Raw genomic sequence first — 12,989 nt, 5'->3', positions numbered from 1 at the left:
AAAGCAACGGCCCTGGATTCAGGAGTACCTGAGTTCAAATCCGGCCTCAGACACTTAACACTTACTAGCTGTGTGACCCTGGGCAAGTCACTTAACCCCCATTGCCCCGCAAAAAAAAAAAAAAAAAAAAAAAGATTTTATGAAATGAAGGTTCCAAGACAAAGTCAACATTCCAATGTAGTGGGTAAGGAACAGAGAGAAGATCAATTAGGCTGGAACACAAAAGGTTGGAAGGAGAAAAACATATTGTAAAGAAAGACTGGGGGCAACTAGATGGCGCAGTGGATAAAGCACCAGCCTTGGATTCAGGAGGACCTGAGTTCAAATCCAGCCTCAGACACTTGACACTTACTAGCTGTGTGATCCTGGGCAAGTCACCTAACCCTCATTGTCCTCAAAAAAAATTAAAAAGAAAAAAGAAAGAAAGACTGGCCCAGAAGGACTAAGACCTGAGAACAGGTGATTTCAGTGAGTCAGCTTCTGGAAGTGCCTAATGACACTGAATGAAGCACACCTGGTCTCCACTTCAGCACATGCATGAGTACTCTATGAATGTTTCTGGTCCAGGTATCCCATGATAACTTTTAATTGGCTGCTGAGCCAGAATTGGGTGTACCTTCTTCTCCAGGCTGCTCGTCTGACTGTCATGCTCCCTGCTTGCCCTAGAATGGCTGTCCCTGCTACCTATTCTGATTGGCTCTTTCCTCAGCAAACCTCTATTTGAAGGAAAAAGTCTAGGCCAGTCATGTTTTCATTCCTCTCCAAGTTATACTTCTGGCTTTCTGGCCTTCCTCTACCATTTCCCCTTCCTCCTCCCTTTTCAGCCCCCTTTTACATACTGTCTCCCCCCATTATTACAATGTAAGCTTCTTTGGGCAGTTAGGTGGCACAGTGGATAAAGCACCAGCCCTGGGTTCAGGAGGACCTGAGTTCAAATTCAGCCTTAGTTACTGGCTGTGTGACCCTGGGCAAGTCACTTAACCCTCATTGCCCTGCAAAAAAAAAAAATTAAAAAACAATCTAAGCTTCTTGAGGGAAGGGACTATCTTTCATTTAGTATTTATATTCCCAGTGCTTAGCACAATGCCTGAATCATATTTTGTTGTTGTCGTTTCAGTTAAGTCCCACTTTTTGTGACCCCATTTGGGGTTTTTTTGGCAGAGATAATGGAGTGGTTTGCCATTTCCTTCTCCAGCTCATTTTACAGATGAAGAACTGAGGCAAACAGGGTTAAGTGACTTGCCCAGGGTCACATAGCTAGCAAGTGTCTAAGGCTGGATTTGAACTTGGGTCCTCCTGATTTCAGGGCAAGTATTCTATTCACCTAGCTGTGCCACCTAGCTGCCCTCTGGATGAGAAGTGCTTAATAAATGCTTGTTGATTTGTTTAATTGACAAAAAGGACTAACTGGCACAAGGCTAAATGGTCTCTCTGTGCCCCTATCTGGCTACAATAGAGTAAAGTGACAAGGACTACAGTAAGCGTCTGGGCAGGGAGACAGCTATCACTGATGAACTACTCTCTCTACCTGGGCCATGAGGAGGACCCATGAACATATGGTACAAGTGTTGCTTCTGTCCCTGTTGTGTTGATTCTTTGTTGCCTCAGCACTGAAAATGGAAGAGACTAAGCTGTGGCCTTATGAGCTTCAAAAGGTCTGGAGAGCTTCCAGTGCTCTGACAGCAGGAGTCCACGTTAGACTTAATAGGCAGCTAAGCCTGGTGGAACAACCAGGACCCAGCCCAGCAAAAGACTTACCCCAAAGGCAAGATTCCAGGTCCTACAAGCGAAACAGTAGCTCTGTACATAAGCTATGCTTCATTTGGAAGTGACTCTTATGGGACCAATGTTTTGTGGAAACTGCTTAAAGCTTGAGCCCAGACACTCCCCAGGTACTGAGGTAGAATAAGAAAGTGTGTGTTCCTGGGTGTTAAGGGGAGGAAAGGGAGGTTTATACTTTTTTTTTCTAGTTATACAATCTCAGTAAATATCCCTCTGTAACAGATAATTGATATTTGTTTGTTCAATGAAATTGGAACACTAATCGCTGGTGACTAATACTGGGGAGAAGTACCAGAATGGAAATATGAAAGTATAGCACTACAGAAAAACCTCGTTAAAAAAAGAATAGCAGCAACAATCCTGTAGCCCCTTAGGGCTAGAACTATCCTAAAGGAGATGGCCTGCTAGAGTGTGTGTATATGAGCTGGGAGAAGTTCAGAATCTCATTATATTACATTGAGGCTAGAAAGATAGGTTGGGACCGGGTTGTAAAGGGTTATAAAAGCGAGGTGCTTATATTTTTCTAAGAGGGAATATGGGGCTCTTGAAATTTGTTAAGTAAGGAAGAAACACTGACAGATGTGCATTGTAACCTTTCCTTCTTTGAGGTTCAATCCATCTACCCATATCACTACATCTAGTTCCATAATGCTGTGATATACCAATCTTTACATCGTTCTACTTCCATTGTTTTATTTTTATAGCCTTATCTTTAAAGCCTTATCTTTAATCTTCCTTTTATTTATACAAGGTCAGTAATTGGTATTTGCCTTAATTTTCACCTGTATTATATCAAGTTTTAAAGATTTCCATGCATTTTGTCAGATTTACTCATTCTTTAGCAGTTGACCAAATTAAAATATAATGCTATTTTAAACTTTTAAAAAATCCTTAATGCCTTATTCACTGTATCTAGAGGTTTTCACTTTTCTCTGAGAAAAAAATATCAGTTGTAATTAAACCCTACATATTGTCTACCTCTTACTTCGACAACACAATCTTTGCTGATAAAATTCTCTGTGTTTGTTTGATTTTTATTGCATGGAAAAGGAAATATCATGAATTTCCCTAAGCATCATGTGAAAAGTCTTCAAAGTCCATGCTTTCTCTTACAGTTCAATTACTCTCTGTAATCCATTACATAATCCCTTTTATTCTCCAATCTAAATGACTCTCTGTACTTCTGGTACATCATATGGCTGGTTCACTATGCTTTTCCTGTAGGAAGCCATGGCCTCTTCCTAAAGTATCTGGAAAATTTTACATTGAAGATTATCATGTCATTTCTTTATACTGTATTTTCTGATTTCAAGTATTTGATATAACAAGGAATTACCTGTCAGAAGCAAAAATAACTATAAAACTATCATTCAGGGAAGAAGCCATAGTCAGAGAAAATCAACATTAATTCCCTTTCTTTCTTTTTGCTTTCTAAATCATCAAGTACTCGCAATCTCACCCCAAATAGAATATTCATACTGTTCATCAAAGCCAAGTGTCTTTCTTGTAGTCACCCACATGTAGGAATGCGTGTATGTCAGCCCCATTCTCAATGCAAGTTCTTTACTTAATGTGGTCTTTCTGTCCCCTGATGTACCTGTGAGTAGGAAGTTCAGCAGTCAGGGGCTACTCACTCTCCACAAAAGAAAATAAGGTTGGGGCCCCCTCCATTTTCAAGGAATTAAGTGCCTGGCCCCATGTCTCTTTCTCCACTCCAATCCCTAACCGCTCATTCGAGGAATCAAATATGCATGTGGATATCTCTTCCAATACCCTGGCCACCCCCTTCAGTAAACTCGCCTCCCCTGACCTACCTCTTTACTTTACCTCAGCTATCCACAGGGGTGGTCACAACTTAAATCTCATCATTACCCATAACTGTGCAACCATCAGGATCTCCTTTTTTGAAATTAAACCCCAAGGTACTGAAGAATTTATAGATGTGATTGCAGATGTGACCATTGTCAGCAATCTTTATGGAATAACAGAGAATGGGGATGATTCCAAAACATTGGAGAAAGGCAATTTTCCCCAGATTTTGAAAACATGGGAAAAGATAGACTCCAGAAATTATAAATTGCTGTACCCGATATCATGGCTATGGTTCAGCTACTCCAGTAATAATATCAATCTCGACCAAATTATAGAACAAAAGGCTAGAAATGGAAATGATGACCACTAGGAAACAGCATGGGTTTACTATGAAACAAGTTTGGCCAAACTAATCTCATTTTTTTTGTAACACAAAGTTACTAGAGTTGATAAGATCAGGATCAGAGGAATGTTATCTATATAGTACATGCACATTGTATCAAAATATTTGAGTTTTATGATATTCTTTTGGAAAGAATAGAGAAAGAAGCTCTAAATAATACTATGTACATTCATAGCAACCACAAACATAAAATCTATATTTAGCACCTACTGCAAAGTACTGTGCTAAATGCTAGGAGATATTAAAAGATATGGAAAGATAAAAAGACAGAAAATAAAATAGCCTTCAACCTAGAGGTTGAAGCTACATTGACTATTGGATCATTGTCAACCTAGTTGAAAATTTCTAGTGATATGCTAAAAGGGTTCTTCTATCCTCAGTTCTGTTCAATATAAGTGCTTCACATGAAAACACAGAAGACATATATTAAATTTGTAGGAAAGGACTGCTAGTATACTGAATAACAGAATCACAAGGTAAATATCCCAACGAAGATATTTCATAGAAATCAATATAAACTGCTATGCTTAGGTTTACAAAGTAATTACACAGACACAAAAAGAAAGACATGGTTTAAGAACAAATAATGTGAACAAATATTTAGAAGTTTTAGTAGACCACAAACTCAACATGAGTCCACTGTGATTAAAAAATAATGATAATGACATTTTAGGCTGCACTTATAGAAGTATCCAAAATAAGGGAAGTAACAGTTTAGGTCACACATTAGTCACATCACATTTAGAATACTGTGCTCTCTTCTCAGCACCAGACTTTAAGTGGGATATTGACTGAGAGGCATAGGTCTAGTGAAGGGTCACCGGGATAGTGATAATTGAAAGATTGGGGAGCAGGTAGGTGGTACAGTGCATAAAGCACGGGCTCTGGAGTCAGGAGGACCCGAGTTCAAATCCAGCCTCAGACACTTGACACTTACTAGCTGTGTGACCCCTGGGCAAGTCACTTAACCCTCATTGCCCTGCCAAAAAAAAAAAAGGCAGAACTCTTTCCACTTATTCCACACTTAATTCAGATAAGCTTGAGTAACTACTTTGTGCAAGGCATTGTGCTAAGCATGCAAGACATAAAGACAAAAATGAAATGGCATCTGTCCTCATAGATCTTCAGCAGAAAAACAGTAAGTACAGTATTCCTCTATATCATGGTACCCTTATAGGGTAGGGCTAGATTAGATGACTTGTAAGCTCCCTCCAACTACTAAATTCTATGATTCTAGTATTCTTCCATAACATTCCTTAAATTCCTAATAAAAGTTGTGAACTAACCTTTTCTACTAACGCTTCCCACTTACGCTTTTCAACTTGTTGTCTTTCAAATTTCTCTGTGGCTTCCTGTTCAGCTTTTAAACGGGCTTCCTCTGAAGAGAAAAACAAGCATTTATCAGTAATGCAGTCGCTAGTGGATTTTAAAGAATACTCACAATTGTCTCCATTTTTTTTTTTAATTTCTAGAGGCTTGTAGCCATTTTAGAGGGCAAACTCAGCCTTTACTATATGGCAGAAATGAATTTTGCTATTCTTAACAGTGTCCTATTTCTAGGTTCATAAAAGTTACAAACCTTCCACCGTAGGGGAAGGGGGGAGTAAGAGGATGAAAGGGGAGACAGGAAAGAGGGAAAGGGAAGGAAAGAGAGACTAGTAATCACTTTGGGGAGAAATGCAGCTGAAATGGAGAGAATGGAATTTGTTTTATTATATAGATGGACTATGAAAAAGTCTTGAAAAAATGAAGATCAGGATGCAATATGATCTATAACACTTCTAATATGAGTAATATGAATACAAAGGCTCATGAGATCATTTAGGACAAACAAAATATCCTAATAAACAGACAATAAAAACAAAGCATTCTTACACAGATATTGTAGAGAGAGAAAATATAAATATTTTCAGGAAAGGCTTAAATTAACAGATGATTGATAGTCATAATATACTGCTAAAGGGAAAGTGGGATCTTCGATGTATTATCTCTAATCTCTTTCCTTGTTTTAGCTATCAGACAAAAATGTGGAGTTGGAGAGATTACAGGTGTTTTAATATGACATTTCCCACATTCAATTTTCTAATAAGTAGATAGAAGTGACACTATTTTCCTATTTATAATGGAAACACAAATGAGTTAATACCAGATTACATGAAAAAGTCAAAACAAGAATTTACATTAGAATTCTGAGTTTGACTTTATTGCCTAACTAGATTCCTCTGAATAGCTGCTTTTTTAAAAGTAATTTTTCAATAGTCACTGTTTGTTGGGGTTTTTTAAGTATTTAAAAGTACCACAAATATTTTAAGTCCTAGATTCTCACAGCATTTTCAAAATAATGCAAGTTTTTACTAAAGATTTAACAAAAATTATTTAAAGTACCAGAACCTCCTTAGGTTGGAAAACTATATTTAACTAGAAAATTACCTGGAGGTTTAAAACATCATCATAATTAATTTTAGCTAGCATTTTACTTAATTAAAATGCCAATAGTAAAATTTTAAAATTATGTGCTGCCTCCTTCCACAGGATATAAACTACAAGAGGACATGGCTTATGTCATCATTGTCTTTGTATCTCTAGTACCTCACACAGTGTCTGGGTGCATAGCAGGTGCTTCATAAATGCTCAGTAATTGATTAACTGATGTGTCCTTTAAGTATTTGTCATAAATGCTGCCATAAAGTTATACAATAAAATGATTCGTTCAACTCCTAGGAATACAAGATTGATCAGCCACATCACAGTAACACTAATCCTGTGTGCTGTACCTTCCTCCTGCAGTTTTTTTTCTTCCTCCTCTTGTTGCTGTCTCAGTCGCTCAATTTTGGAGAGTTTCTTTTCTTCTCAGATAAGAGTACCCTTAACAAAAGTTTTAGAGCAAGACTGTTATCACAGGTATAAACTGACAGCATTATTTGCCAAAATAGTTTATCCAACAATACACATTTGCCTTCAAGAATCATTGTCAGGGGCAGCTAGGTGGTGCAGTGGATAGAGCACAAGCCTGAATTCAGGAGGACCTGAGCTTCAAATCTGGCCTCAGACACTTTACACTATACTAGCTGTGTGACCCTGGGCAAGTCAACCCCAATTTGCCTCACTAAAAAAAAAAAAAGAAAAGAAAAGAAAAGAATCATTGTCAGAAACTATGTAAACCGTGTATTTTATTTCAGTAAAACATATTTTATAATATTTTGGCAACTGCCTTGCTAAATACCTAGCAGCCAAGAATAACAATGGCAAAATTCACCTTTACATGACACTTTATGTTTAACAAACAACTCTCCTCATAACAGTCCTGAGTTAAGGAGTTATCAACATTGTTAGCCACATTTCACAGATCAGTACAGCATCAGAGATGTAGAGTTAGAAGAGAACCTCAAGCCCATCCAGTTAAATCCCTTCATTTTACATTTTAAAGAAACTAAGTCCTAGACGTGTCATGACCCAATGATGGAAGAGTTTGGGCCAGGACCTAAAACTCAAGGCTTTAGACTTCACTCTATTATACAAGTTAACATCTTATTGAACTACAATTATTTAATTGGGTACCCTTAATTTTAGAATAAAATCATAATTAAACTGCCAAGTCAGTTGGATAATAAGAATGGCTTCTGTCAAGATAGTAACTTCATCTTCTTGGTTGGTCTTCAGCCTAGCTGAAGGGAGTACTACTGTATGAAGGATGGAGGCTTCTAAAAGAAAGTCTCATCTCCATACCTTGATCCTACCAAGAAATATGAAAGGGGAAAAAAAGAAAAGAAAAAAAGAAAACAATTGCAAGAGAGTAAAGACAAGCCATGCAATCAGGATTACAATGTTAAAAAGAGCCTGAGAAAGAGAACCTGAAGTAAATTTCTCTCCTCTTTCTCTCATTTGACCTCTTCCTCCCCGTAATTCCACTATGTCCAAGCTGGTTGGGAATCATGGAGTCGCCTTCCCTCTCAATAAGGCTCCCCCTTTATTGCAGTGACACCACAAGAAGGGGAGGCAACAAAACTTGGATAGGTTGTAAAGGCACAGGCCTGAAACTCTAGAAATCAGGGAATGGTAACATAGCAGGTGAGATTCCACCCCCATCTCCCTGGAATTTTGAGACCCAGCCTAGAATCTCTTTTCTTGTGCGTAATTGGAAGTCACTGAAACTTCATGGCTAATTGGCTGAGTCCTTTCAGGTTAAGAACTTCAAAGTCATGAATTACAACTTCAGCAGGACCCTGGAAAGGCATAATTTCTGCCCCACTGCCTCCCCCAGCCCCTTGACCATTTTGGGTTTTTTTATTCCTAGCAGTTTTTTTCACTAGGATTTTTTTTAAGGCTTGTTGAGTCCTCAGACAGTACACTATATCCTTCCAGTTCTGTTGTTGTTAATCTGAAGTACTAGAGATCTCAATGTACTCCAAATTTCAAAAATAGTTCAGCAGGATTCCTGGAATAACACAATAAATGGGTAGATGAAAATAGAAGCAGAGATATAATGGATAATTGGCAATCAGCCAAAATGTACTATTCATTGACAAGGCCAAGAGAATCCTTACTTATAAGGGTTTGGGTTTTGTTTTGGTTTTTGCTAGATAAGCTTAGCAAACAAATTCCATTAATAATCCCTTTGATATTTCAATAGATCTGTGATCATATTAATGCGAGTACTTTCTCCAATGATGAAGATCACAATGCAGGTGTAAAGTTTAAATATCACAATTAATAAGTACAAAAGAGGTCAAATTTGAGTTGGAATATATTAAATCTCAGTATAGGAGTGACTTGCCATTATCATCATCAGTCTACGTAAGCTCATATAGATGAGTAGTGTCATCATGCTATTGTTTCTCTTTAGTGTTAGATAAGTATTCCCAAAGTTGAACAACATTTGCGTATATATGTTCAAGTACCATAACATCTATTACAATTCCCAGTGCCATTTATATTAATAAAAATAATATAATAAACTGGCTTCCTCCCAAATTGTAACTTTTAAAATATTGAAATAGTTCAAGAATAATTATAGATGAGTTCAAAAATTCAATTTAAATTTAATTTCCTTAAAAGTGTGTCTTTAACTTTTAAAAAGTAAAACAATATCCCTTTTTAATGGATACATGGATAGCTAATGTGAAGAAAAAATCCACTGGAAGAGCTTAAGTTATAATAAGCAAAAACAATTTAAGTAGCAGAAAAATACAAAAATAAAAGTCCAAATCAATAAAATGCAATCCACGATAGGGAGGGAGGAAGATAGGGAGGGAGGAAGGTAGTTATCACTGGGGTTCACAAGTATTTCTGATAATAGAGACCACTGAAAGACCACTGTATTTGTTTTGTGTGAAGTGCTGCAGGTAGTATGAAACCTAATATGTTGCAACAAAACCTACTGAAAATATACATGCAAAATGTTAGCAAGATGAGTATTTTTTTTGGAGAAAATTATATGTGCTTTCAATAAGAAAATTAACTTTTTCAAAAACCTTGTTTGTGACATCACAAGGATTGCTTAAATTGTATAAAGTTGATTTTGGAATTGCTAAGTCCAAAAAAAAAAAAAACCTCATGCCACAAGAGAAATGTTAGTTCTACAGTCAGCTATTGATATATATAGTGGAAAAAATTATTGTTGACTGATGCAAAGCAGTTTCCAATAGTTTCATTTGAAGATAATACAGTGGATATAAAAATGATTCATGTCTGATGACTTTTACAACAAAATTTATTAAGAAACTAAAATTTCCCTGTTTCATCAGCAGCAGGTGAAGCAACAGATGTACTTAAAGATGCCTATTTGATTTTATATGTATTATATGTTTTTAAAATTATGGTTAAGAAAGATTTGCTACTTTTCAATTCTATAGATGGCAATGCCATATCAAGAGGAATACTCAATATAATTGTCAGATTTTTTCAAATGACAATGATTTAATGTGGGAAAATGCTGCTGAACTCTGTATTCCTGGAGCTCACTTGACATATGAATGAAGTGTAGGTCCGAAAGTACTATGTTAAAATGTCCCTTATACAATCTGGTCATATTGTGTGCTTCAAGAGAAAAAAACTGATAGGCCGACTGATTAACAAGCATCAAATAACATCACAAAAATCAAATAGGTTATGCTTTCTAAAATAGGAAAAGATTGTTACTGATGTGGGAGTTATCCCTGAATAAGTTGCCTGTATACAGTCTGACAACCACTTTGTCAGAGCAAATACTGGAATTAGTTTAAAGAAAAAAAGATGGAATAATGAGAAAAAGGGATAGCGTACAGCTCAAACAACTCACCCCTAAACCATATTTTAAAAGCTGCTTAATCAGTAATCATTTGAAGGACTTGTCAAACACGCAGGCAGCCAAAGCAGCACAGAAATGGGAATAAGCAAAGAGGACGAAACGATGAGGTCAGAGAAGAGTTAGTATTGTCTGAACAGTTTAACTAAAACACATTACGTAGAGGAGAATAATATGAGATGAGGCTAGAAAGGTTTACAGGAGCCCAAGTATTTATAAATGCAAAACTAGGGAGCTTATACTTTATCCAAGAGACGATAGGAAAGCTATTGAATCCCCCTGCTTTTGAGCAAAGAAAAGGCATAGTCAAAACTATGCATTAGGAACATTAGCATCAGTGTGGAGGTGTGGAGTAGGTTGCACTGTGTTATCACCAAAGAGATATGCAGCCATGATGTGAAGGATTTATCAGAGAACTATATAACTAGAAAAGATGCTATGTTTGAGGATCAGCACATAGGCCAGTTTGACCAAAAGAGAGTGAGTAAGGGCGGCGGCGGAATAGTATGTATTCTGTCTAGGAAAATGGGTTAGAGCCTGATTATGAAGAGCTTTAAACGCCAGCCCTCATTCATTGGACATACCAACTTGGTAGCTGTATGGAGGGTAAATTATGAAAAGGGAATGACAGGAGGCAGGTAAACCAATTAGGATGTTATTACAATAGTTCAGGCTAGTGGATAGAGCACCGGCCCTGGAGTCAGGAGTACCTGAGTTCAAATCCAGCCTCAGACACTTAACACTTACTAGCTGTGTGACCCTGGACAAGTCACTTAACCCCTATTGCCTCACTAAAAAGACAAAAACAAAAACAAAAAAACAATAGTTCAGGCTAAAAGTGATGAGGACCTTCTCCCATTGGTAAATTCCTCTCAGAACTTCCATTTTGAAGAAGGGCTTAGACCAGCCATCTTTAATTCTATGTACTTAGACTCAGTACTCTCTTCATAATACATGCTGCCACAAAACCCACTCCCTATTTTCACCTCCTTTTTATGTGTTATCTGTATTTCCCCAAAACTATAAGTATCTTGATGGCAGGGACTGTCTTTCTTTTTGCTTTTACCTCCAGCCCTTAGCACAGAGCCTAGTCAATAGTTAGTACTTGATAAATGCTTATTTATTTGACTTGAAATAGGTTGGTGACCCTGTAAGAAAGAGGCATATATGAGATGTTGTAGAAATACAACTGACAAACCTTGGAAAATTATTGAATATGGGGAGGTAGTTAAGCAAATCAAGAATCAAAGATGACTCTTGGGTTGTGAACCAGAGTAACTGAAAAGACAGTGATGTCCTCTATGTAGGGAACAAATTTTAATTGGGGAGTGTTAGCTAGGTGGCTCACCACAATATTGGGGCAAGGAAGGAGACCAACAGCCTCCCTCAAAAACAGAACAGTGTTTATTAACAAGAATGAACTTAAAAAACACAAGCAAGATCAGTAGAATTAAGGGAAAGGAAAAAAATGGGGGAAGGGAAATGATACAACCTGAATAACACCACCACCCAGGGATCAGCTGAGAACACACAGCTGCGACCTGTCGCTTTGCAACTTCAAGCTAGAATGGCGAAACTCCTCCCTTCTCCTGCCCAGCAGACCCCAGGCTGACCACACACAGCCCCAAGCCAATTGGCTGGCAGCCCTGACTGACAGTCACATGACTGCCCTCACTGGGCTCCCAGTCATTATAATTTTGCCAGGCCCATGTAGGCGTCAGCGAGTGGTAATGATGTGAGGTGCCAGTGCCATGGCGATGGCGATGGCTACAAGCAATGGGTGGAGCACCAGGCCATTGTGGAGGTGCGGAGCCTGAGCCCCAGGCCAGTGTGCACACTGGGTTTTTTTTTTTTAATTCTAGCCAAAAGATGGGGTCATAAAAACCTCAAATAACAATTAATTCTTTACATCTACAAAAAGATAGGTTGTTGAAGACAAAATAATGAGCTGTTTTGGATAGGGTGAATGGAGATTTCTATGGGACATTCCATGGAGAGACATGCAGCAAACATTTAGAGACATGGGGCTCTAGCTCAAAAAAAAGAAAGCTGTATATGTAGGATTGCAGGTCATCTCCATAGAGACAACTAAACACAGCTGTTGAGATCACCAAAAGAGAGCAGGTAGGGAGTGAAGAGAAGGCCCCTGGGTATATTCCTACACAAAGTGAGGTAGAACATAAATGATGATTCAGCCAAAGAAATTAAAGAGAAATACTTATACAGGTAAGAAAATCAAGAGAGTGCAGTGTCAAAAAAAAAAAAAAAAGGTGAAGGAAATGGCCAACAGTACAAAAACCTACGGAAAAGTCAAGAAGGGTAAGAACTGAGAAATGGATTTTGGATTTAGCAGTTCAGAGATCCTGGTAAACCTAGAAGTTTTAGTTGGGTAGTAGAGATAGAAGCCAGTATATAAGGAGAAGTGAAATGAAGCTTACAAAGTGGAGGCAAGGATTTTAAATATCTTTTTCTAGGAGTTTGGCAGTGACAAAAAGGAAATATAGGATAAAAGCTTAAGAAGACAGTAGTATCAAGTCAGACTTTTTTTTATGGATATGGGAGATCCCAGGATCTTTGAAGACAATGGAAAAGAGAAGGGGTGGGAAAAGGAGAGGGGGAGACACTAAAGATTATAAAGAGGGAAGAGGAAAGAAGGATGAATGAAGGGGTAAGTGCATGGAAGGTAGAGGGGTTGAGCTTGGTAAGAAT

The 12,989-nt window shown here is 37.8% G+C and overlaps 1 protein-coding gene across 1 annotated transcript in view; it reads right to left on the bottom strand.

Annotated features, from left to right (window-relative positions):
* DNAI7 (dynein axonemal intermediate chain 7) overlaps positions 1-12,989 on the bottom strand; it is a 69,049-nt gene that overhangs the window by 48,656 nt on the left and 7,404 nt on the right. The window contains exon 2 of the mRNA XM_043967598.1: positions 5,310-5,357. Within this exon, the coding sequence (XP_043823533.1) occupies positions 5,310-5,357 (48 nt within the window). The remainder of the gene's footprint in view (positions 1-5,309; positions 5,358-12,989) is intronic.

This window comes from Dromiciops gliroides, chromosome 5, assembly GCF_019393635.1.
Source record: "Dromiciops gliroides isolate mDroGli1 chromosome 5, mDroGli1.pri, whole genome shotgun sequence".
In the NCBI taxonomy this organism is placed as follows: Eukaryota; Metazoa; Chordata; class Mammalia; order Microbiotheria; family Microbiotheriidae; genus Dromiciops; species Dromiciops gliroides.
Note: the sequence above shows the minus strand (reverse complement) of the source record. Positions and strands in the feature narration are given on the sequence as shown.